The 25,985-nt window shown below is 43.3% G+C and overlaps 1 protein-coding gene across 5 annotated transcripts in view; it reads left to right on the top strand.

Moving 5' to 3' along the window:
• GAREM1 (GRB2 associated regulator of MAPK1 subtype 1) overlaps positions 1–25,657 on the top strand; it is a 104,567-nt gene extending 78,910 nt beyond the window's left edge. For 4 of the 5 annotated variants that reach the window (XM_075023215.1, XM_075023214.1, XM_075023216.1 and 1 more), the window contains exons 3-6: positions 91–221; positions 9,778–10,956; positions 16,089–16,255; positions 19,515–25,657. In XM_075023215.1, the coding sequence (XP_074879316.1) occupies positions 91–221; positions 9,778–10,956; positions 16,089–16,255; positions 19,515–20,427 (2,390 nt within the window). In that variant the 3' untranslated portion in view covers positions 20,428–25,657. The remainder of the gene's footprint in view (positions 1–90; positions 222–9,777; positions 10,957–16,088; positions 16,256–19,514) is intronic. The other variant, XM_075023218.1, reaches the window with a different exon arrangement.
• The last annotated feature ends 328 nt before the right edge of the window (positions 25,658–25,985 follow it).

Genomic DNA, 25,985 nt, shown 5'->3' with positions numbered 1-25,985 from the left:
AATCGTGAATAAGTTGAGCCAGCAGTTGCCACAGTGACAGTTGTCCAATATAAATATCTTACAACTCTTCTGTTTATCATCTGTTTTCAGGGCAGTTTAAGCTGCTGGAACAAGACCGAGATATTAAGGAGCCAGTGCAGTATTTTAACAGTGTGGAGGAGGTGGCTAAAGCATTTCCTGAACGAGTTTACGTCATGGAGGAAATAACATTCAACGTTAAGGTAGACCCTGAATAAATATTTATCCCTGTTTAAGTGATTAACTGTTACAACCTTTATATACATGGCAAGTGAGCAATGATGCTGTGTGGGAAGTGTGATTTTTTTGAGAAAAAAAGCCTGTAGTGTTCTGCATTCAGTGATGGTGCTCTTCAGGATCATTTTTGCAGTCTTAAATCAACATGTCCTCTAAGGGCTCTCCTGTCCGATGTCACTTTGGGGAGCAGTCCTGATGATCCATCCAATAATTCGTCTAATTAGGATGCTCCTGCCAGATTTTAAACAAATGTTGTTTGTTGCCCCCTTTCCCCTCCCCCTCCAGCAGTCTGAATTTTATTCTCTTCTAAGCAGCAGCTGCTCAAATCCCTGTCCAGAAAGCCTTATTCTCAGGGAGCACGCAGGGTGAAATGATGCAGTTGCTTGTCTCAAAATTACTGTGGCTAAATACCATTGTGAATAAAACAATAACAACAAAAAAAAGGCAAAAAAACAAAAAAAAAAACACCAAAAGACACACTTGTTCTCTGTGTGTGTTTGTTTGCATGTGCATGCCTCTTGGGCTCATCAAAGGGTCAGCAATGGCATCCATGAGTGTAAGAGGGCTTGCTATCACCAAACACACTGCAGTGTAGTGGCATGAAACAGTGAAGACAGAACTTGTTCTTCCTTGTCCTACTTATATGTGTGACACTACACAAGGTAGGTCAGCTCTGCCAACAGAGCAGAGGGGTCTTTGGGCTCATCTGGTTTGCTTCAGTTGATACGCCTCCTAAGACTGGTAGAAGAGCATTCTAGAGCTGGGATGCAATGGTGCGGATCCACGTTGTGTACCCTACGGGGGAAACTGGTTGATACTGCTGGTGCAAAACCAGTATAGAGTTTCCTGGTCCCATGTATAGGGAGGTGGGGTTTGTATAACAACCTTTTAGTGAAGAAACCTTTCCCTTTCTTGCACTGTTAGAGTTGGGGGACACCAGCCAGTCTGTGATTTTAATAGGTGTGAAACAGGATTGCTGCAGACTGCTGTAAGTGCGAAAGCTCATCAGCTAATTCATGTAGGGACACAGACTCATGCCTTTCAAGACAGTAGGTTGTTTTCATCTATGCTCTCCATAAAAGAGAGCCTTTCGTGAATGAAGGCTACATGAGAAAGTTGGAACACTTTTGTATGTTTAGGACTTACTTAGGCAAATCAAGGCAACAAGAGAATTTCATTTCTACCCAGGAAAATCGGTCTTACCTTGGGACTGCTGACCTTATGCAGTGCTGTGCCATTATTTCTCAGCTGATCAATGACCAAATCGAGAGAGTGGCACAGTAATATGCGCAGCTTTGATTTTTATAGGGAGAAAAGTATTCATCTGCAGGGTTGTTTAAATGTAAAATGTTATATCTTGAGTTTAATATGAGTGTTCTTAAAACTCTGTCATATTTAACAAACTGAGAAATAAGCATAGCTTACTGTTAGATATCAAATCCATTTTTAAAAGGTATTATAGTGATACTCCTTAATGTAAATAACAGTAATAATAATCCAGGTTTAACCTAGTTACACAGTTATCTTGACAGTATTTCTCTTGGCAGTTTTTCCAGTTTCATAGAAGTCTATTCCAAGGTTATCATCTTCCAAAAAATAAATGAACTTAACAGGATTTATTAAAGTGTTTAATAACCCTTTACATGCAAGAGAATTATGTACGCTAAAATTTTAATATAGGGGAGATCCTGTCAAACTGATTAGAGGAAAGGGAGGAATACTAAGTAGGGTTGATTTCTGTCCAATGCAGTGTGCCTGTTTAGCTACCTCCTGATGTTCTCTTCTGAATTTAATCTGATATAAAAAGAAAAAAAATTGCCTAAAATAACTGATGAAGCATTTAAGATGAGGAAGAACGTTGAAGTCTGGGGAATTCTTTCTTGTTCCAAACACTCAAGTCTTTCATGGATAATTTTTGAAGAAAGAACCTGTAGAGTTACAAGGTGCCACTAGAAAGTCACTGCATGGTTTTGTCTGTGCTCATTGAGGTCTGCCTGCATGTGCCAATATGCCATGGCTATGGTTCAACTTGGTGCGAACCTTGCTCCTCCACGTAAATCCTTTGCTGCTCCAGCAGGATTTTACAGCTAGCACTGCTGTTCAGTGAACTGCCTTCTCTCTGTGATGGGCTGTGGGATCTTCTCCAAGGGGGTTACTTCATTTTTACTCCATGTATTAGTTGTTAAAGGGAAAAATAAGCCACCTTATCCTGGGGGAGGCAGGGGAGATGGGTGTCCCTTCCTTCCTCCCCCACGGTTTCGCAGCTAGGCAGGCTTTCTGGGCAGTGCACTGAGGCAGGGGGTTTGGGACCTGCTGGGTGTTCGAAGGAGGCCTGTAACACATGCCGTCAAGCATGGGAGTGGAAGGTGGAGTGGCTGTTCACAGAATAGCAAACAAAAAATTTAGATTAAACCAAACTTTTGTAATGGCTAAACCTACTTCTGGTAACTTCTTTGGATGTACGTACATAGTACTGTGCTTGGATACCCTATCGGTTACCTCACGTACCCAGTGGCCAGCAGCATCTACAGGCACAGCAATTTAGAGTGTTCTGGAGATAAGCCAATTTCACTCAGTCAATAGGTATTTAAGCTGTTCCTAATTGAAAATTAGAGGCATTCTGTCTTTTCTTCACTGACCAGATAGGTGATAACCTTTTTTGTATTAATATTCAGTGCATAATTGCAGAGAATTTTGTTTATGTAACAGCATTATACTACAAAGATTAGGGTTTTTTTGATTCTCTATGCTAGGAAGAAAAATATTAAGGAAGTTGAGCTACCCCAGGGCCCTAGCTTCTGCTGAAGCAGCAGCAATAGATTTCTGCAGTGAACTGCTCTGGTCCCATACAGATGGCAGTCTGTACAAATACCCAGAAAGCTATTTGCATTAAGACTTAAAAACAAAACCAGGAACAAAAAAACCCACGACACACTGAGGATGATTCACAAAAAGTTCTCTTAAAAAGCAACAGTATTGTCTGATAGATTCAACATTAGACAAGCCATGAACTCCTGCACTCTAAAAACCAGCCCACTTAGTGTTGCAGGACCCTTCACATCTTCCAGGATATCATTTTTGTCCTGAAGATACTACTTGATCTCCCTGGAGAGGCTATGAAGCTGTTTGCAGAGCCTTTCCAGGATGGAGAGGCTGGTTAGTTAGTTAACCCCATAATAATTCTTTTCTTTCCTATCAAAGACATTGTTTGACTGGTGTGAACTTTTGATACCCGAATTGTTTGGGGTTTTTTTAACGTAATCATCTTTTCACAGTGGCTTAACTGTATTGGGCCATATGGTGTGCATTTTCACAAAAATAAGTCTATAGTGAAAACTTTGCCCCCCCCCTTTTTTTTTTTTTTTTTTATTTTACAAATGTTAATGTAGTACAGTTAAGCACAATTGGTCTCATGATTTGATGGCAATTCTGCTGGCTCTGATAAACTTGCCCTGAGTTTCCAAAAAGCCTCGGCTCCAAGGAGGTTTTTCTTCTTCTCTTCCCCCTGTGTCCCCAGTACACACAGGCTGTGGCAGCTCCGTGTCTCGCATTGGCAGTGCACTGCTGTGGCTGCCTCTTTCCTCCAGCGTCTGGTGCACGGCTCGAGTGAGAGAGAAGCAGACCTGCTGCTTCGTGCCTACACTGAGCACCTGCTAGAGGATTTCTGCTCTGAAAGGAGCCTGGATAGTGAGCGCCATTGCCTCACAGGGGCCTCATGAGCTGGCCTTCCTGACATGCCACGTGAAGAGGCGCTTCGTGTTGGAGCTCTGCGGTATTACCTGTCACGTTTTGTGTCATTTTTTGAACGTTTTGATTTATTTGAGACATCCTTAAACAGCATTGAAGACAACTTTTAACATAGCAATCAGGGCAAGGTCCCTCTCAGCTGAGAGGGAAATGCGTGTATACTAACATGAAGAGTTGCACTTGCTGATTCTATGTCTTGGGAGACAGAGGTTTATAAAATAAAAATGGGATGCTGTCTCACTGAATTAAGTCAACTTCTTTGAAAAAGGGGGGTGTCTGCTAATAGCTCTTTTGAAGACTGTTTGCTTTATATTAAAATAATCTTTATTTGTTTGGGGACACCTGTAAAAAATAATTTTTTTTAAAAAAGTGCTCTAATAGGTCCCTTGGGTTTAATAGTAAAAACTGTATACAGTAACTATGAATCAGAGACCTCAGAGTTAAAAAGAGCTCTACCAAAAGAAATCCTAACTGTGAATTTTTACTGTGAATGTAATGCTTGCATTACTCTAATAAGATCTAGCAGGTATAACAAGCGATATGAGGCCACAAATCATTTTTATAAGGAGTTCATATGTGTCCAAGTGATTAAAGACTTCTACTTCAAACTATAACAAATTAGAACAGTTGGAGTCCAAGACAGGATATTGACTCAGGTGTTATCAAAATCTATTTTTCTAAGTTAAACTTTCATTAAGCAAAAGAAACAATGTACTTGAGCTTTCCCAAAAGAACATGTTTCCTAAATAATCATTCATCATTTTCCTGATGCCTGTCTTCTGCAGTAGGTGTAATTGGCTTCTGAATTGTTATTGAATTGTGGGACTCTTAAAATATTATAGTGACTTAACCCACTGCTGTTTTGCAATGTGTTTGATAAGATGTCTGTAAGCCAGTAACCTTTCTGGTCAGCATCCTGGCATCGATAGTGAACAGTTAATATGGATCACCATCTGGCAGTAGGGAGATGGAGGGCAAGTACAGCATGGAGTAGGTTCTGGTTCTCTGCATTAGGAGTTGTTCAATTCCAGTTTCTAGATGGCTTTGGAGTATAGTGTGACAAGCACTGCCTCTTCCACAGAGCAGGGGGCACTGATTATTCTCACCTATTAACAGAAAGTGAAAACTGGCTGGGAAGGGCAAAAGAGGGGCGAGGGGGAAGTAAAACTGCGGGAGTCATTGTTATAATGCGTAAAGCATTGTTGTTATAATGTGTAAAACAGAGAGAGCAGCCATGAAGATAAATGTGTTTGGAGAAGGAGTTATTTCAGAATGCTCCCAAGGCTAGTAGTTTAATAACTGGAGGAGAATTTGTGCTTATCAGGTAATGACAGCAACTGGAGGTTTGGTGGTTACTGCTGCAAGTTGCTGTACTGAAACTGTCTAGTAATTAATTTCTGTTTTAAATAAAAGATGTGAGGAGGGGGCACACAAAAAATTAAAACATGGGGGCACAGTCCCACTATGGAGATGTCTGAGGAAAATGTATTGTCCTACCTTCTTTGCCCCGCTTCCTTCAGCTGGTCTCGGCTTCCTAACAGTTGCAAGGCCTTCACACCTGAAGGTTCAAAACCGAACCTGACAGAAGTCCCAAAGGAGGCAAGAGCATTGCTCCAGTGTGGGCAAAGCAGCAGGGGGGAAGTGAGCTGAAAGTGTGGGATGAAGTGGAACCCTGCTGGGACTGGAATCAGCCCTCCTGGATGTGTTATGCAGCTGAGTGAAGGCTTCTCGGGTGCTTTCTGCCTTCTGTGGCATTACCTGTTTTCTAGAATTATGAGGAGATTCTAACAGTTTGCCATAAAAACATATCATTATTTCTGCATCAGTCTGTGTTCTGGACTACCTTAATTCTGCTGCTCTGAGATCGTGCACTGCTGTCTTCTCTCCGTCATATACCAGTGATGTGCCATGTCACATGCATGGGCTGGGACGTGCCACTGGAAGTTCCAAGCGTCTGAAATAGCGTAGGGCTCTGCTACACCACGCTAGTGATTTCGTAGTGGGAAGTTGGGGGTGCATGGGGCATCCTCTCAGCGGGGGTGTGAAGGAGCATAGGGGTGCTTGCAGGTGCAAATCCGGTTGGGTCAATGCTGGAAGCTTAGAGGGTAGAGGGAGCTGAGTCTGGTGTGGTGTTACCCATTCTGCCTTTTAGGAATAATTTCTGATATGTACTTTGTCCCAGGTCGTGTTGTCTTTAAGCATACTATTTGGCGTGAATGAAACCTGTTCTGAGGAGCTGCTGTCCTTGACTGATTCCTGGGCTGATGGGAGCCCTGCGAAGCACAAAGCCCAGCACCTGGGATGCCATAAGCCCTGCAACAAGCTGGCAGGCTAGAAAGTGGCTCTGTGGAAAAGTCTGAGGGGTACTTGGTAGACAGTAGTGGTGGTGTGGCAAAGGTGGCCAACAACATATCGGGCAGAATTAGCAAGAGTGTAGCCAGCTGGTTGAGGTTGGTGATTATTCCCCACCATTTGGTGCTTGTGATGCTACAGCTGGGGTATTGCTTCCAGTTTGGGAAACGACTTTTTTCCAGTGGCTCACTAATACAAGGAAGACAGACATTGACATGTGGGAGCAAGTCCAGTATACCGAGATGGTCAGGGGGCTGTAGCAAACTACCTGTTAGGAGAGGCAGGGAGAACTGGGTTTGTCCAGCCTCGAGAGGGCTGGGGGGACCTAGTGGGAGGGTATAAAGACCGACAGACTCATCTGAGGTGCCCAGCTGGAGGACAAGAGGCAACAGACATGAGTTGGAACATGATAATTCTGCTCTAATAAAAGAAAAAAAAAATAATGAGGGTGGTTGAACACAGAAAGAGGTAGCCCAGAGAATATGTGGATTATCCATCTTCAGAGAAACTAAAAATTTAACTGGACATGACCCTGAGCACCCTGCTGTAACTACACCTGCTTTGAGGACCACGTTGGACTAGATTACTCTGGGGGTCCTGACCAACCTGGATGATTCTACAGACCTCACCTGATGTCTTGTGCTAAAATCCACAGCCCTATTTGTTAATGTTTTCGTAAGTTTTGTGGCCATTGATAAAGTGAAATGTTTGAGTGAACAAGACAGCAAGTTTGATTTTTGTAGGTCATTGCTATGGGGGCAAAGTAAAGTTCATTTAGCTATGTAATCTGGGAAACAAAAACATACAGGTATCTGTGCATGAGTTTCTAGATTATTTTAGAGTGATTGCTACATATGGGATGAAGGAGAGATATATTTGTTTCTAATGTCCTGGAACACATATTTACCCACCATGTATGCTTTACAGATGTTAACTACCATGTGGTAATGAATGAATTAACCTAACATGAGAAGAGGGGAGTTACCTTTCTTGACTTTTAGAATTTAAATTTTTAAATATACTTAGCCTGCTGAGGTGTACCAGCAGCCTTAACTTCACCATAGTAGGGTTTAATGGATAGGGATAAAGTTGTGCAGTCTTAGACTCTCAATTTCACTTTTTGCTTTTTTATTACAGTTTTGGACAGCAGCTGATATCTTATAGTTTTGTTCAGAGGGAAGAGTGCAGAACAGTATTTTTCTCAGAGTGCCAAACTAGAACCATGGCGTGATTTTTCTTTTGTTGCAGCACAGTAAAATTCAGCCTTATTTTGCCTATTATTATCCTGTGACTATGTTTTTTAAAAAAAAAAAAAAAAGAGAGAGAGAATATTTTCCAAATTTTTTAACTGAGAATAATTTTGTCTTTAAACATGCCTGTCAAATCTAAAACTCCATTTGCTATTTGGCTGGTTGAAATGGATGCCATTAATAAGCAGCTGCTTCGTGAGACCTTCGTTGTGAAGTTTGGCCAGTTAGTTACCTCTGTGGTTTCACATCTGACCCGCTGTTTCCTTCTACAGTGGCTTGTTTGTTTGTGAATCACCAGGGAACTGCACGTTGGCCAAGCAGGAGCTCCCACAGCCGTAGGCTGTGACACCTCCCTCACTCCGGCCGGTGTCCTGCAGGAAGCGAGAAAAAGCTGTAACCATACCGTCTCGAGTTGAAATATCTGACAGCGTAGCTCACGTTGTCCAAAGAAGCCATTTTTGGGGACTTGACAATGCTAGAAACCGATATTCTTACAGAACATGCCCTCAGAAGGAGAAGGGGGGAATTGAACGGTACATGCAGAGCCCTGTGCGTCCTCAGCCCTTATCAGCTCCACCACAGGCAGGGCTACATGGCTGCGGCTCAAAAGCCGCGCTCTGTGGCGGTTTGGAGGAGGAACCAGCAATGAGCGTCACACCGGTGTTACCAGCAAAAAACCTGAGTGCTTTCCTTTCGTGTCGTGACGTTTCAAAATACGGTCTGGCCAGTGGTGTGAACTGTGAATGAGTATTACGCACCATAAATCCTAGTAGTTTCCTGGATTAGACCAGTTAGTGTTTGTTTAGATAATTCAGGGCTTGAATGACTTCCTCTCCGGAAGCCCTGAGACTGAAGTGCTAAGGCGGCACACCTCGGCTGAGCTGCCTGTGTGTTTGCTCTGAAAGGCTTGCAGAAGATAATCACAACTTCACAAATACGGGTGAGTTGCAGATCACATCCTACAAGAGGAGGCGTTATTCACAGCACTTCTCAGTTATTAACCAATTGGAATTACAGCACTGATTTCGTGCAGTGGCTGTTCTGTGATGATACCCGAGTTTGAAGCCTGGAATTTGAACGTCACACAGCCCTAGGAAGTCTTTAGGGGTTGCGGAGGTGAGGAAGGGATATGCAATTTTAACATATGTTTTCATTTGCAATTTTTTAGTATGTTCAATATTTCCAAATGAAATGGTCTATAATAGGCCAGTAGTGTTTATCTGATGCACCTTCCTTTATAAATAGGTATCCACTGCTGCTGAGGAAGAGCTGGGTGGGTTCTGTTAGGTCCCTGAAAAGGGCTTTTCACGTTAAACCACTCAAACACGAAGCAGAGCAATCTTGTCTATAAAGAGTTATTCCAGTCTTAAGGAAATAACTTCAGGAACAAATGAGCCTTAGACATCTGGTTTTTGCCTTTTTTTTTTTTCCTTTCCAGTACAATTTCCATACTAGAAAAAGCACACACATGGCTGTGCATATGTTGTTTAATCTCTTAAATTGCAATTATGATCAAAAAATGAGGAAGGAAGTCTATGACTAGGCGAGCAAAGCAGAGGGGGAGTTAGGCATATAGGACAGACTGATATTCTTGACTTCTCCTTCAGGGAATAGATGTCATCTGTCATTCCCCCTAGCCTGGAAGAGATTATATCAAAGGGATATGCTTCATCCATAATGATGAGATCACCTTTTCTGCTCCTCTGGGAGCTGAAGATGGTGAAAGAAGAAGTTTGCTTCCCTTGCGAGCCTGGCAAATAAGTTTCAGCAAACAGCAAAAACAAGGGGGTGGGAAAAACATACCCAAGAGAATCCAGACATGCTCTGTCATAGCTGTATGACACAAGTGGCTATTTGAATTGCTGGGATATGAGGATTTGGCCTTTCTTTAAAAACTGGTTATGTTTGTTCTCATGCCTTCTTTGGCAGTTTCAGGTGGCTGTTTCCTCTCAAGTAAGATGCAGGAATGTGCAGAACAATAAAAAAAGGTTACTTGGTTACTTGGCCAAGCTTCAGGTTAAACACTCTGCACTTGACTACTCAGCTGTTCAAGTAAAGTTAGTTTAGTTTCTCCCAATATATAGTCTTGTAAGTTCAGTCTCAATAGATTTGATATGATTTGAAGTATTATCTTCAGTTGGGGAAAACCAAATTTTTTATTATTATCTTGCAGGTGGCTTCAGGTGAATGCAATGAAGACACCGAGGTTTACAACATTACCCTTAGTACTGGGGATGAGCTCACTTTAATGGGGCAAGCAGAAATCCTTTATGCAAAATCTTCTAAGGAGAAGTCACGACTCAACACCATCTTCAAAAAAATTGGCAAACTTAATTCAATTAGTAAGCTAGGTAGAGGCAAAATGCCCTGCCTCATCTGCATGAACCACAGGACCAACGAAAGCATCAGCCTCCCTTTCCAGTGTAAGGGCAAGTTTAGCACCCGCAGCCCACTGGAGGTGCAGATGCAAGAAGGTGAGCACACGATTCGCAATATAGTAGAAAAAACCAGGCTGCCCGTTAACGTGACTGTGCCGAGTCCTACACCAAGAAACCCTTACGACCTGCATTTTATCCGTGAAGGGCACAGGTACAAGTTTGTCAACATTCAAACCAAGACTGTGGTGGTTTGTTGTGTGCTTCGTGGCAACAAAATTATTCCCATGCATTTTCCCTTGCACTTGACGCTTCCGAAATTTACTCTACCTGACAGTCTGGTGAAGGGGGAGCTGTGGCACGAGTCCCTCATCCAGCATTGGTTTAATATATGCCAGGAACAGTTTGACATAGATGAGTATTCCCGTGCCGTGCGAGATGTGAAAACTGACTGGAACGAAGACTGCAAGAGCCCAAAGAAGAGCCGATGCACGGGGCACAGCCACATGCCAAACTCCCTCAGCTACGCGCGGGACGAGCTTACGCAGTCCTTCCACCGGCTTTCGGTGTGCGTCTATGGAAACAACTTGCATGGGAATAGTGAAGTGAACCTCCACGGCTGCAGGGACTTGTGTAACGAGTGGGCCCTGTTCTCTCACGATGCTCTTCAGTACCAGGAGTCTGGTGACAGTAGCAGTGATTACCTTTTTCCTGAAGTTAGTGAAGAATCAATGTTTCTACCTACAAAACCAGAACTTCCTTACGAAGAGCTGTGGTTGGACCAAGGGTCTGGAAAGGCTGGCGACCAGCCTCTCACTCGCTCACTAAGTGAGAAGAACAAATGTGACAACTACAGAGGGTCTTTCCGATCAAAGTGTGGTACTGCATCTCTTCCTGTGCCTGTGACTGTCGGAGCAACCACAAAGTCTTCAGATGTTTCCCTACCTCCACCTCCAGTGCCTCCCAAATCAGAAGCAGTAAGTCGGGGTTATTTTTGTTGGTTTGTTTCTTTTGTACCTGGTGAAGAGTTTGCTTGGGGATTTTTTTTTAGGGAAGACTGAGCAGGGCAGGGCGGCACATGGAGGGCAAGGAAATGGTGAGGCTTTGTGAGATGCGCAACTTCAACTAGTTTCCTACAAAGTGTAAGTCATGTCCTAAAAACCACCAGAGTATATTTAATATAACTGATCTAATAGCTTAATCCTGATGCTTTAAGATGATATTTATTGGGGGGTTTTGCTCCCACAAACAAGGTCTAAGAATTGCTAGGACACTTCCTTCCCTGGCTTTCCACGTGATCTCTTCACATGGCTTCTGTGTTTTCTCATATTTTCTGTGGCCAAAGTTTGTGGGACATGACCCCACTTGGAACTGCCTTGGATCACCTTAGTGTGTGTATCTTCAGTTAACAGGCCCCAATAATGAGAACAGCTAGAATTTCTATGGATGTGAAGTGTTTGTTAATGAGAGATTGTCTTCTCTGTTATGAGTCTATGGCAGATTTTGAAGGATATTAAGTGTCATTGACCTCAAGGAAACTTTATCAAACTAGACCTGAACTAATTGCTCTGTACTGCTTATTGAAAGCAAACATGTTTGAATAGGAACTGTGCAGAGCTGATAAATGAGCCTTCTAGAGGACTCAATTTTAAACAGAGCATGTTTTCTCTCCTAGGGTTCCTAATGAAAACTCATGGGAGAAATCACTTCTCCAAACCTGAAATGTCATGGAGACTTCAGAGGCAAAAATACAAATATGTTTCACCAACAGGAGCTTATGTGGACTGGATGGAAAATCCAACCATTACATGGTCTCTTGACATAGTCCTAAACGTTATTTTTTTAAAAAACATGAAGGAACAAAAGAAAACTTCCCTCAGGAAAGAGTGTCTAGGAATCTTTAGCAAAATATAAATGATACATACATATGTCATATGAATCCTGACAGGTATTATAATTTAACAAACTAGTTTTGCAGGGGTTTTGCTGGAATTTAAATAAAGAAAATACTGTTCCATTTGCAAGTCCAATGATATTTTCAAGAGCATGGCTGCACAGTAAGCTGAGACTAATCTGGGACCAAACTGCAGCAAACCATGGTGATCCCATACCTTTCCTGTTGCCATCTAACAGCCATCTGCGGTGTTGGCCGTAGCCATAGCCTTTCCATCGTGAGCCAGGTCACAGTCTGGTTGAAAGCTAAGTTGTATTTATTTGTGCTGGGTTAGCCTGCAGCGGATTGCCGTGGGGACCCCCCTGGCCAGGCTGTGCAGCTGCTGGGGAGGTGCAGCGAGGAGAGGGGAGGAGAACGCCAGCGCAGGCACGAAATGCACAACTGCAGCCCTTTGGCCATATCGCCAAAACTTCCCCAAAGAGCAGTCACAGCAGCTTCAGCAAAGACAGGAAGGTCAAGACATTATGTCTTCTTAGCAAAGAGTGTTTACCTGTAATGTCTAAGTGCGGGAACCTGAGAGCGCTTCCTTGCCTCCAAGGTCAGGTACACACCAATGCTTTGTCCAGACTCTTTTGGACAAGTGCCCAGCAGCACCAAATCCGGATGAGGTTCCCTGGCAGCCTGCGCTGATGTAAACCAACGTGGGGCTGATCCTACCCTCCTCCTCCTCCTCCTCTTCCTTCTCCTCCTTTCCCAGCCACATGGTCCTGGCTCCTCTTTTGTGCTGGCTCTGGCACTCCTGCGCCTGGGCAGGCAACCAGGTCTGGATCTGGAAAATGATTAGTTTCCTGCTGATTTCTGTGAGCTGAACTGCTTCACCATGGGGTCAAAGGACTGCCGGAGCCAGCGCCGGGGAGCGGGCGAGGGGGCACTGGGGGAGGAAGGCTGCCTCCACAGCAGGGTGAGGGCAGCCCTCCTGGCGGGGGGTGCCCTCCCCCCAGGTCATGCCAGGGGAGTGGGTGATGGGATGCTGGGAGAGCCTGCTGTGATGCACAGCATCGGTGTGGACCCTCACACTTGGGGAAACCTCGCGGCAAACCAGCTCCCTTCTGGGGGGAGCAGGGTGGCGTTTGGGGTAGATACGTATGTTCCCTTTTAAGGTCGTTTTGAAAAGTGTACAATGTGTGTCCTACATGACTGAGGTAATGTGGGAGAGCTGTCAGCAGTTTTGGTATTGCTTTCTAGCCATGTAGGAGAAATAATTTCTGCTAAAGGTATTAGCCTGCATTTAGAGGTGGGCAGGGGGTGTAACCCCATAAAAAATAAAATAAAAACCCTACATCTGCATAGATGATAAAAATTTAAACTCAGTTTTGTGGCGTCCTGGAACAGCTTTGGAATGAGTATCGGTGATCTACTGAATTCATCAGTGGGCTGGGGCCGAGGAGATGTTTGCATGGTTTCCATGTAGGGTATTTATAGAATAAGTAGATCTCTGAGGCTGCTGATGAACATGCGGTTTAGTCATCACTCTCTCTAGAATGATACTCCATAGCGTTTCTGTATAAAGGTTGGCTGGCAATTGTATTTTTTCATGCACTAAATTTAAAATGTGTGTACAGGAGCTGTTTGCAGGAGAGAAAAGGACATTTGGGTATTTCAGAAGCTGTTCTGGTTTTCTTCTCTCTGGCAGGATGAAGCATTCTGATATATCATGTGTATTTTCTAAATACCTTTCAGAAAATCAAAGTAGCATGAAGGCGGAAGGGGAGGGGGAAAAAAATTATCTCTGAATTAAGGCCTGTAAATTAGAAATTGCTTCAGTCCCCAAACACTAATTTGCATAAAATCAGAGGCTGTTTTCCTGATTGATTTAAAGCACATCCCCGATGGGGTATGCTGGAAGTTCAGGCTCCCATCGGCAAGGAGCGTTGAACGGCTGTGTGTTACGCTGGCGGTCATGCCGGCGACGGGGTGGGTTTTATCCAGGCGGCCTCGGAAGCGGTCACCGCGACCCCCAGATTCAAGAGCGACACCCCAGGGCCCAGGGGGTGCTGGCGGGGCTTGGGCTGGCACCAAGGAGAAGGAGTAGAGGTCTTAAAATCCACCTCACACCGTCAGAAAGGGGTCACCATCCCTGGGTCACGGGAAGGGGTGTTAGAGCATGGGAGGGCTCAGACGGTGACAAATAAAAGTCCCAGGACATGCAGTGCAAGTGCACTTTATGTGTATCTGGCAGCCGCGCGGCATCTAGTGCTTCTGGGCAAAAGAGTGTTTCCTAGTAATAGCAGCAGCCATCGAGGTGATCGTCATGTCGTGCCGTGGCTGTTCCCCTCCTCTTCTGCATTTATTTCATTGCTCTTTGCTTGGACCTAGTGAGGGGTAGCTCTCCTCTGAAGTTTCCCCTTGCTCTTGTCGATTTAACCTGCAAAAATCTCTCCTTTTTATTCCTCTGCTGGGTTTTCTGAGGGCTGTGTCTGGCAGCTGTAATCGCAGTCTTGTGACAGGGACCAAATGGGACTGCAAACCGGTATTATTTACGGCCTTGTTCTGATGTGCAATCTAGGTCAGCAAGGGAGCTTGGCATAGTTTGTTATGCCAGCACCTTTGAATGCCGGCAGTCTTCCCAGGAAAGAATCCCTTTAACCCCTTGACCATCTGCTGTGCTCCAAGAGCTCCCCTGAATGGTCTCTCTAACCCCATGGGTATGTATTCAATACCATGCAGTATTAACTTTGCCTAGTCTGACTTGGAGGGGAAAAAAAAAAAAAAAAAAGTAAAGTCCTTAGGCTTCATTGGGGCACAGCACTAAAATGGTTGAAGAGTTTTATGCCCGAGTTCAATAACAAACATGAATAAAATTGATTCTTTTTTTTTTCTTGAAAGAGCAAGTAAGAACCCTTAGAGCAAGATTTATTTCAGTGTTTTATGCTGTTGGGCATTTCCTGTAATTTTGACTTGTTTTGAATTGGGGAAAAAAATGTACTACAATGTTCTAGTCCCCAATTTTCCATTTCACAAAAGTACTAAATGGGTTGTTGCATTTTGAAAGCACTGAAGTGGATTGCAAAAGGTTCCACATTTATTTTGTTTTTAAATAAATTAAATCACTTTAATTGCTAATTATGTGTTGCAGAACTGCTAAGATAACTTCTAGTTCTGCAGTGGTGTTAAATTTAAAAATAAACTATAACTTTCAAACACAGAGAATTTCCTTTTTCTGGTGCATCTAAGACTGTTTCAGACAAGGAGAACATAGAGGTCTCATCCTGCCCAGGGGGAGGTGCCTAGTCCTTAAAAATCCTGCCTGGCAGCCTAATTCTCAGTACCCTTGCTCACCTCTAGCCCTACTAAATGAAATTGCTTGCCCAAATATGGACTGATGAGATGAAGGTCTTAATTCCATCATTTCTTCTATGGAGATGGATCCTGATATTTTGCTTCTACCTAGGCAGACCAAACTAAATTTCAGATAAGCAGTGCTACAGTCATGTGTTTTAAGCTGCAAAGTTGGTTGGCTGCAAAAAGTAGACCTATTGGCTGGGTGTGTTATTTGAACAGGCTCTTCTGCCCACACCTTTCAACTTGTAAGTTTTGTAGTTATTCTTATCCTGGGCTGCTTTGGCAGCTACAGGAGGACTGAAGCTCCAGGTTTGAATCCCAGCATCTGGTAAATATGAGATACATGTACTATTCCTGGAGGAGGAAGGCTGGGAGTTATCTTAGAGCTGCATGACTGAGTATCACTGGTGAAGTAAGTCAGGAAACATCAAAGTCTGTTGAGATGTCTTCATTACATAAGCTTGGTTTATTACATCTAAATAAACAACACTAATGAAATTTAAGCCTAATGAATTGCTCCTTACAAAATGTAAAATATCTGGAACAGCCTGTCTGATTTGATATGTTACTGGAAGGTTCTTTTACATCGTTTCATTACTGCTAGTCTCTGAATGAGTAGATAGCAAACTACTGAAAAGCACCCTAAAAAAGATTGCTAGTAGCTCTACTGGTAGCAAGGCGTTCTTTTGGACTTCTTTGTGACAACCACATACTGTTGCAAATGTATATACTTAGCATCATTTTTCTCTTCTCCTCCCTTTTTTAATTATTTCCTTTCACAGAATAAGGCAGAACCAGATGTGTTTCCTCTGGTTGAGAGTGCTGTTGCCCAGCTTTTCTCACTGCTTACTTAGATGTTCTTCTTTTGTGCAGGTAAAAGAGGAATGCAGGCTCCTGAATGCTCCCCCTGTCCCACCACGGAGCTCAAAGCCGTCGTCCACCAGCCCTTCCATCCCTCCTCGTACAGTCAAACCTGCACGACAGCAGACCCGCTCTCCTAGTCCTACACTGTCCTACTACTCTTCAGGACTGCACAACATGTATGTGTTTCAGCTGTGAGAGCCCCATGCTAGCACTTTTTGAGAAAGTTAAATTGAGCAGTGTTCTTTTTTCAAGGTGCTTGTTTATAAAGGCATGGTGCTGTGTCAGAGTTGCTGACTTTTTGTGAAATGGGCTAACCTGTGAAGTTATTTTTAAAGATTCAAGAGGAAGCAAAGCTCCAGCAGAAACTATGTTTTACTAGATAGGACGTAGCAACTTATATTAAATACGTGCACATATTGCTATAGGTAATCTCACTGTAAGGTGGCACCAGCTGTCTAAACGGAAAATCCCATACAATTCTGTATAATTCTTGAAAGGCTTAAATCTTCAAACCAGAACATCTCAAAGCTAGTGTTCAGGTGGGATTTCAGTGCTACATGCATGCAGTGCAGCCAGCTCTGATAAGTGGGGGCACAAAAGGGGCCTGGTAATCCAGAAATGTGTTGTGCCAACTATATGGGAACCTACGGGGTGGGCATGATGGAGAACAGAGAGGCCAGCAGACACCACTTAGTGCAAAGTGAGGTGTAGCAGAAGGGGGCCAGACAGCTTCCAGATCAAACCCACTTCAGCACAAACCTAACCCACAAACTGGAAAATTCACTCAGGCTAATCAAAAGTTGACAGGAAGTCTTGAATTATGTGGCTGCATACCTTTTTCTAGCAATGTAGTGTTCTTCCTTTGGCTTTAGAAAGTGCATACACCTTTTGAAGTCTCCCCTCCTTTTTGCCTTGAATGTCTTGTTGCCATTATTTTTGGTATCTTTTCAATGACAAGATACTACCTGTCTGGATATTACAAATTGATCTGAAACACCACTGAAATTGTTTCAGCCTAGATGCAACGGGTATAGTAACTTATGCTGGAATTGCCTTTCTAAGCTATACTGCACATTTGCAGCTTAGTGTAGTGTATCTGGCAATGATCATTCTAGATCAAGGCTGCTCATTTGTTTTTATGAAAGCCTGTTGGGTAGTTCTGTCAAGGTCTACTCCACAGGAGGCTGAGCACAAGACCTCCCAGCATTTAGGGCCCACCAAATGCTGCTTTCTCTCTTTGTAACCAAGAATACATCTGCCTCCCAAGAAACCAGAAAAACGGTGAGAAGTGAAGTTTCTCAGGAATGCAAGTGGTATTATTTGACTTGAACTTCATGATATTTGCATGAAATTCATCTCCATCTTGGGTCCAGACCAGATATCTCCATTTTGGTAGAATTGACCTAGTGCTGCAGAGGAAGCTGCTAGAGGATTGGCAACGTGTGGAGTAACCAGATTGCTGGTGAAGTTGCTTTTCAAGTCTTGCCGTTTTTATCAATGATCTTATTTTCTGGATCGTGAAGGGTTGCAGCCAATATTTTAAACATAAACAAAACCAATATGATTTGTCCTTATCTGCCTATAAAAGTGCCTGATGCCTGACTTCAGCTGTATGGTTTCTCTTGCATCCTTTGGCACTGAGTCTCAATGAGTTAATTTTGGTGGAGGACGAATATGAAGCACTTTAAAAATGTTACTTTATCAGTTTTTAGTAGTTCCATTAATCTTTTAAATCATTAAATGTTCCCATTTCTAATATTGAATAAGAGAACAGAAACAGGATCAATCCATTTAATTCCTCTGTGCAGTTAGTTGTTTACAATGCCTCACTGACTGTCTTCTCTGAATTGAGCAGCCTGATGGCTTGGTTTGTGAAAAATACTTTGCATTGTGTACTTTATGCCAGTTGGTCTTTAAGCAGCCAGAAATGACCAGTTGACAGTGTATCCTTCGTGAGGGGGAGGAAAAAAAAAAAACCATCTCTGCTATTGTAAACATCCAACTGCTTAACTGGCAGACTTGTATTAGTGACATAAACAGGAATGAAGAAAAGTTTGGAGGGCATGGAGTGGAGACCAAGAGATGGTTAGACAGAGGGAAACTGCATCTGTTGGGGCTGAGTTTTGTAACTAATTTTCCAGTGATACAGATTAGAGCTGCTTTTATGCATCTGCGCTTTGTGTTTGAGCTGGGCAAGTCCAGGTTGGCTTCCTCTCTGACTCACTGTAAGTGCACAGGGAACCAATTTTATGTCAACCTATTCAAAACTATGCTGGTTTTTTGAAAGCTGCTGCCTTCTTCAAGCAGTTTTCACTGAGCAGTCACAGAATGACCACCGAGTTTCTTTCTTGAGTAGTTAGTTTCCAGGAGAGAGAGGTGAGTAATTAAAACAATTTTTTCAACCGTTTGTTTCCGTCAGTTGTGTTAAGTAAGGATTTTATAAACCTGCTAATTGTTTTTCCAGTGTTCTGGCTTAATTGGCCAAAATTCCAAAGATCAACCCAATCTTTCAAACTTTCTTTTAGAAAGTGGCAACATTTGCTTTTGCTAACAGATTGCATGGTTTTGTTGGCATCTCTGTCTCTCGGGAACATCTGGATATAAACCATCGGTTCCCTTGGACAGGCTGAGCTTAGTTTACCACCTGGAAGTAGGTCAGGGTAACTTTCTTTAGGTGCCTTTGAAAAGCAAGTGTTTCTCATCATAGCTTTTTAAGGAAATGGACACACAAACAAGTTACTGTGGGGCAAGCTTAAGCCTCATACTTCAACACGTACAGCTAGGTCTGCTTACCCTTCCAGGTAAAACTCTTCCTTTGGCAGTAAGCAGTAACTTATTCTGTGTTATTGTACTGTGCACTGGTGCATTTTTTGCACCAGTGACCGGTGGGGAAAGATCCTGTGCACATGTAAGTGCCGTAACAAATGAAAATTTTGGCTCCAAAAGGGCTTTTGGTCATCTCTTATGTCAGTCAAGCTTGGATGCAGTGGTGACCTGCCCCCGTTACGAGCTTTTGCATACCATGACACATCTGTGTTACATAAATATAAAATACAGGATTAGAACATCTTCTAGTATATGTGAGACTGTTCCTTTTCCAAGGTGGTGTCCCTCAGGAATTCGACAGTGGAAAAACTGAGTATTCGGGAGATGACACAGAACTGAATTGAGACATCTACTTTTTTACAAGCTTGAAAAAACAAGATGTGAGGCTTTTGGGTATATCAGCATCTTGTCAGGCTTGCAGAAGGAGTAAAAGAACTGTCAATGCATTATTCAAATGTGTTGTTAATTCAAATCTGAAAAGTTCTGCCGGAGGAAAGAAGATTCTTTCCTTGTGACAGCTACCCTCTGACTCTGTCAAATGATTTATGAATTTATTCAGATGCCAAATTTTTTTGTTCTAACGACATCCTTTCTGCTTTGTTCCTTAAGCAATGTCACAGAGAGCGACAACACCAACCCAACTGAGAGCACACCTGTTTCCTGCTACCCTTGTAACATGATGAAAACTGAATCCAAAGAGCCTGAGAGCACGATGCCTTTGGGAAGCCCCTCAACTGAAGCTCTGCCTTTGAGGTTATCTTGGCCAAACCATTTTTCAGGAACTGCTGAAAGCCTGAATAGGAGTGATTTCCTGCTCGATCCAAGCAGGAGCTACAGTTACCCCAGACAGAAGACTCCAGGTACGCCAAAGAGAAACTGTCCAGCACCTTTGACTTTTGACTTCGATGGGTGTGAGCTCCCAGTGGGGTGCTCCCCGCTGACCCCAGCAGAGTTCACAAACACCATCTCTAGCTGTCCAAAGTCGGCAAGTTACTCTCTAGACTGCACTGATGAGAAAACTCTGGGAGTCAGCAACGCAAAGCAGAGCCATTCGTGTCCTGCCTTACCTCCTCGGGCACCGAAGTCAAGTGAAGAGAAAACAGTTACAGACATGTGTCCCTTGCCACTGAAAATAGATGGTGCTGAGGAGGAGTTGAAAACTGGTTCTCCAGACCTCTTGGAAGATCAGTATCTCGTTAAAAAGGGCATGCAGGATACGTTCTCTTTGTCTTATCCCTTCTCGTCTCCCCTCCACCTCCAGTTAGCACCAAGATCTTGTGGGGATGGCTCTCCCTGGCAGCCACCCACAGACCTTTCTGGACTTTCCATAGAGGAAGTATCTAAATCGCTGAGGTTTATTGGTCTGTCAGAAGATGTCATATCGTTTTTTGTTACAGAGAAGATTGATGGCAATTTACTGGTTCAGCTTACAGAAGAAATCCTGTCAGAAGACTTTAAGCTAAGCAAATTGCAGGTTAAGAAAATACTGCAGTTCATTAATGGCTGGCGGCCCAAGATGTGATGCCGACTAGTTATTTGTGAAACTGTATGAGATGTGCTCAATGCACTTCAGCTAATACATCACTTCCTGTTTTTTGCACTAAAAGCCCTTCCTGTAAATAGTAGTAGAAAAATTCTTACTATGCAGATAAACATTTTTGAGTGGTGAACAGATTTTTTTTTTTGTATGTCAATAATAAAACAGAGAATCTGCAGAGGTGTGCCTTGTGCATCCCTGAACGTTCAACAGCTGCTAAAAACTGGACACTAAGGGAACTTTTACTCCGTAGTCTCTTAAGACTTAGTTGTATTTATTACTGAACAATTTGATGCTGAAAGACACACACCGATCCAGTTTACAGTTTTGTGTTAACTGCAAAAAAAATGTATTTCTTACAGGATTATTTCTGTTCAAATAATATTTGGCAACATGCTGTGACCTTCTTCCATTTCTGTTAACAAAAAGCATGTTCGGATATACAAAAACATTGTTTTGACACTACATCTGAAAATGTTAAGAATTGCTGTGAAGTGCCACTAATACACTATTCTTGCAGCATATTTTTATTAACAGTATCTTCCTGACTACCTGTAGTGTGGATACGTTTTCCATGTTATTTTGAGCAAAAAGAGTTAAATGTTTTTAAAACAAGAGTCTTGCTTAGCTCACTGCCCAGAGGGGAGGGAGAAGGGGGATTTTCCTACTGAGCCACTCTGCCCTGACCAATTAAAAGTTTATGACCTGTAGATTTCAAAAGTTGCTTTTGTCGTCAGATGGCTGGAGTAAGGAGCATGACTTCTGGTCATGCAGCTTTCTCATGGGAAAGGCAGCTCAGTGCACAGACTCCTCTCGGCAGATCCTGCCTGCTGCAGTAGCCTGCTAGCACAGCCCTTGCAATAGCCTTGCTCTGGCGAAAGGCAACCCTTTATGTTTCCTCTGCTGCTGTTACGATCATCTGAAAACGCGCTCGATGTGCTATCCTATTCCTGCGGTCGGATCTGTGTGGGAAGGCAACAGTACTCCTGTAGGATGCCTTTGAAATAAAGCATTAGCGAGGGAGGGAACAGAAACAGCACATGGCACGCTGGTAAGAAGGGGCCAAGTGAGGGTTTGGGCCACGCCACGGGAAATGCTTGTGATGTTTTAAGTTCACCTGTCTTGTTTGCAGTGGGCTAGGGGGATGTGGGTGTCAAAGTGGGAGGGACCGTAGCATCATGAGATGTGTTAATTCAGTTGCCCAGCTGCAAAAGTCACTGCAATAGATGTCACACGGAAGTAGCAGTCAAAAGGGAGCACAGAGATGGGAAGGGGGCATTCGTCTGCCCCTGGAGACCTTTCAAATTTAACGGCTCAGAAGGCTAGAAATAGGATTAACTTTTGCTAGTCTGTTGCTGATTTCTTGTAGTTGGCAGAGCTCTCCGAAATGGGTCTAAATAACCCCAGGATCCCCTACCTTTGTAGTACTGAATGCAAGGATTTGTGGAGGTCCTCAAGAAGCAGTCTGCAGTGTCCATCCTCAGCAAGCGTGCGTGCCCACGATCCTCAGGTAGTCAGAGCCAGGGATGCTGGAGCAGCTTCACCTTCACCTGCTGCTGAGCAGAGCCCTGGCCAGGGTGACACCATCACCTGCCTTTCTTACCTTTTTGAAGTACAAAAAATGTCTCTTTCTCTGTTGTAGGGCATGTAGTGGGAGCATCAAGAGAAAATACAAAATGTGAAGCTGATTTTGCCCGTTTTCTCAACCATATTGACTCATTTAAAATAATTTATTTGCAAATAGAGTGTTCTGTTGCCTGGGCAAATTTCATGTCATGTCTCCATGCCAAAGCCAAGATGCATCATTTGTCTCGCAATAATGCAAACCACCAGTTCCCAACCAGAGAGCAAAGCCCAATTGATGTGGGTACTAGAAAGCAGGGAGCCAAAAAATATCCCAATAGAAAAAACCCAAGACTTCATAATCCTACTCTTTTTCTTAATGTATTGACTTTTAGCAACAGATCAATAGCTTCCTCTGGATGCTTTTTAATTAGCATCCTAAAATATTTTAGCTGCAAGTAAGACTAAATCAAATTCAAGTACTGTTCAGATATGTATGTGTGTTAGTAGGCATGTGCAAGTTGAAATCAATTGCATTTTAACCCTCACTATGTCAAATGAGTGTTCAAATTGGAAAGGGACAAGTTTTAAATGTCAGATACTTCTCTTTGTTTTGCTTGGCTTGTTAATTCCAGGTAAAAAAAGTAAAATCTCTTCTCTCTCTCTCTCTCTCTCTCTCTCTCAGAGGAGATTGCAGTCTTGGTAGTATTAACATTAAATATTGCTAATGCCTCCAAGATATTAACATCCCTGAGAAAATAGTGTTCTTCAGCTAAGGAAGGAGACCTATTCTGTTATCTCTGCTTACCTGCTTGGAATGGTTTTTCTTGCAAGCAGCCTGGTGGAATTTGCATTCGTGAGTGTGCTGCATTAACATCACATATGCATAGACCAAAATACAGCTGGCCTGTTGGAAGGCCGAGAAATGTGCAATGATTTCAGAAGCAGAGCCTGTGTGCAAAAGTACAGCTAAAACCTCTAACTGCAAACTTGCTATTGATGTCCTTCCAGTTGTTTTGTTCTGGCCTGGCACTACCTACTTATTTTTATGCATAATATGTTAGCATTTGACCTTTTCTTTTGCCCTTAGCGGCCCATCACCTTAATTTTCCAAGCCCTTTTTAGTGATATAGGTGTTCCTAACCTTTGTGTTGTGTGAACTATATGACTGCAGCATTGAGCTACCTGCTGTGATGCCCAGGCTGGACTGAAGCATCTGCTCTGGTAAAATCAGGAGAGTGCTGAGGAAACCAGGCAGCTGGAGTGTGGTGGTTTGGCCTCTCCACCGCTGTGTAGGTAGCCAAGCTATGGCAGCGCTGATGCCCATGGGATCTAATTGACTTGCTTTCCTCTTGAGCTTCGCTGCTGTGGTGTTAGGGGGTCGGGACTGCCCTTGGCGCTGTAGAAGGTAGTCTGAACAGGGCAGACCGATGTGAATGCGTTGGTCTCACGGGAAGTCCCTGGCAATAAAGGGATGGTGGCACCTTTGAAATGGGGCAGGAGCAGAGGAGAGCTTCAGGCCTTAGCAGAGAACCACACAGACTCTTTAGAAGGATGGGGTGTAAGACCTGGAGACTTAAATCTGTAAAAGGTTAGAAAATGCTGCACTGCTGATGGTACTTTGAGATGGAGGGTTGCTTTAATGTTCCCACTGTGGTTAGGAAGTGTGCGAAAGCTCTGGGGAACATCCCTGTGATACGAACTTTTTACCGGCTGATGAGAATAGGAGGAGATAGCACTCAGTGTTTGCTAGGACTTGCAAACCGTACTAGCAAACTGAGCAGCGCTGAGGCACGGGTGCTCTCTCGTCGGAGTCACGTGCTGCTGAACTGTTGATGTGGGCTCTTGCCTGGTTTGGTGCAACCCAACCAGCCTGTGCAATGGGTGATCCCACACAACTCCCAAGCACAGCTCGGAGGTTAGCAATGGGGGAAACCAGCCTGGTTTGGGGGGTTAATGGAGTTCAGCCGTGTTGATGCGAGCTGTGTTGCTTGTCCTTGGGGCCTGAGAGAAGGCTCTGGCCCATTTTTTCTACTAGCAGAGATGTACCCATTGAGTTCAGACAACACGTGTCAGGCCTAAAATCTCATACTTTTTGTGGGCAGTCTACTAAAATAGGCCACTCCTAACCTTGGATTTCTTTCCTCAGATTAAATAAATGTAAGGCCTCTGGTGCTTATTTAGTTATCGGTGTCTGAAGTTGTGTGTTATCCTTGGGGTTTTTGTTTGTCCGGGGCATTTGGTAGCAAAAAATCTGGCATGTCATTCTGTATGGAGCTGTCTTCTTGTCCTGCACCAGGAAACGCATCCTTTCTATGCAACAGTTGCGTGGTGGCACAAGGACTGAGGCTGCCTTCAGCGGTGAAAGCTGAATTTTGGCATGGGGGCTTTTCTGGAGGTGGGCACAGAATTGGCCAGGGGCAGGGTGGGGAGGAAACTTGAGGGAAAATGCTGGTTTACTTTAAATGCTCATTGTGCCTAGGATTAAGATTCTTCATATTGCTGCCTGGCTGGCTAACCAAAGCTGTATTGAAATCAACTCAAAGCGCATATTTGCGTTCTTATTCTTGCCGTATTGTAAAAATTGCCTACAGCTAGAAGCTTAGAGACAGAAAACATTTGGTCCATCCAAAATTAAAAGGAAAATGTATTTTGAAGTGTTCTTTGCAGCTAGAAGCAAGAGTTTGAAGTAACTGTGTATTACACAGGGTTTTTTCCAATACAGCAGTTTCATTTGCCACTTTAATGGACTTTATTCCGCAACAACAGCTTCAAGAGAAACAGCGTAAGTAGCAATGCTGTCTAAAAACCCACTGTGTTTCAAATCTGTCTATAAATACTTGAAATGTTTTCTTCTATGTTTTCTTCTTGAATCAACTCCTTGATTGTCTCCCGACTAAATAGTGTGCTGGCACCAGCTACTTGTATGCTGCCCAGCGGGGTGCCTGCCTGCAACGGAGGTCAGCAAAGTCCTGCCTGCGGGCCAGGCAGGGGGTACACCATGCTACTTAAAAGCCGAACACCAGCCCTGTGTGAAAGGACTAGGGCTTGGCCCAGCTCTCCTGGGCTCCTCTTTTTGATCCTCTGAAATTGCAGCGTTCCTGTGTGCAAGCTAGAAGGTAGGAATGAAATCTTAATCAAAGTGAGGGATCGTCCTTTTCATTCGTGGTGTTAGGGACGGCAGGGCAGTAGGGAAATGCAGGCCCCTTGTTAAGACCTAGCAATAAACGACTCTTCACTTGTTATGTCTTAAACTCCTAGTAGTCCAGGAGTTGTTCAGACTTTACCATTTCTGTGCGTGATAACCAAATTTTCAGCGTGAAAATCTGCAGAGTGATTCTCTTGACTTGGACAATCTTCTGAATTATAGTAAAAATATCTGTTAGTTCTTAGCTCTTTAGATTCACTTTGGATAGGTCAAAAAATAACACTTGGGAAAAAAAGCGAAAGCCCTGAAACTTTGGCTTAGTACATTTCCGTTATAACGAAGCATGGTTTTTGTGGAATTCTGTGCTGTTTGGGGCTTTTGTGTAAAAGGCTGAAGGCAGATTATTATTTAAACCAGGTGCAAATAAATATCCCTGTAATGTATATGAACAAATTTAAACTGCATATTGTAAGTATATAAACTGTATATTAAAGACACTATTTTCATGATATTTTCAATGTGTACAGAATTTGATGTACTAAATCGGTTGGGTGGCGTGTGTTACATAAAATGGTTGGTTTTCATTTAGTAATTTCACTGACTTACCCTCTTGCTCATCTCAGTATAATTCAGAAATAAGCACTTCTCAAATAGTAAATTCACAAAGTAAGATTGGGATAATTGAGAGGAGCAATCAGGCTTTTGCATTTAACCTCTCAAGACACATTACTTTTCCCCGTCTTCTAATTTCACTTGATCCCCTTCAGCAAGAGTATCGAGCAGTGTGTTCCCCAAAGAATTTGTTGCCAGACAGCTTTCCTGTCTCCAGCAG

This window comes from Buteo buteo, chromosome 3 (genome assembly GCF_964188355.1).
Source record: "Buteo buteo chromosome 3, bButBut1.hap1.1, whole genome shotgun sequence".
Lineage (NCBI taxonomy): Eukaryota > Metazoa > Chordata > Aves > Accipitriformes > Accipitridae > Buteo > Buteo buteo.
The sequence above is the reverse complement of the archived record's forward strand: the minus strand, read 5'-3'. Positions and strand labels throughout refer to the sequence as shown.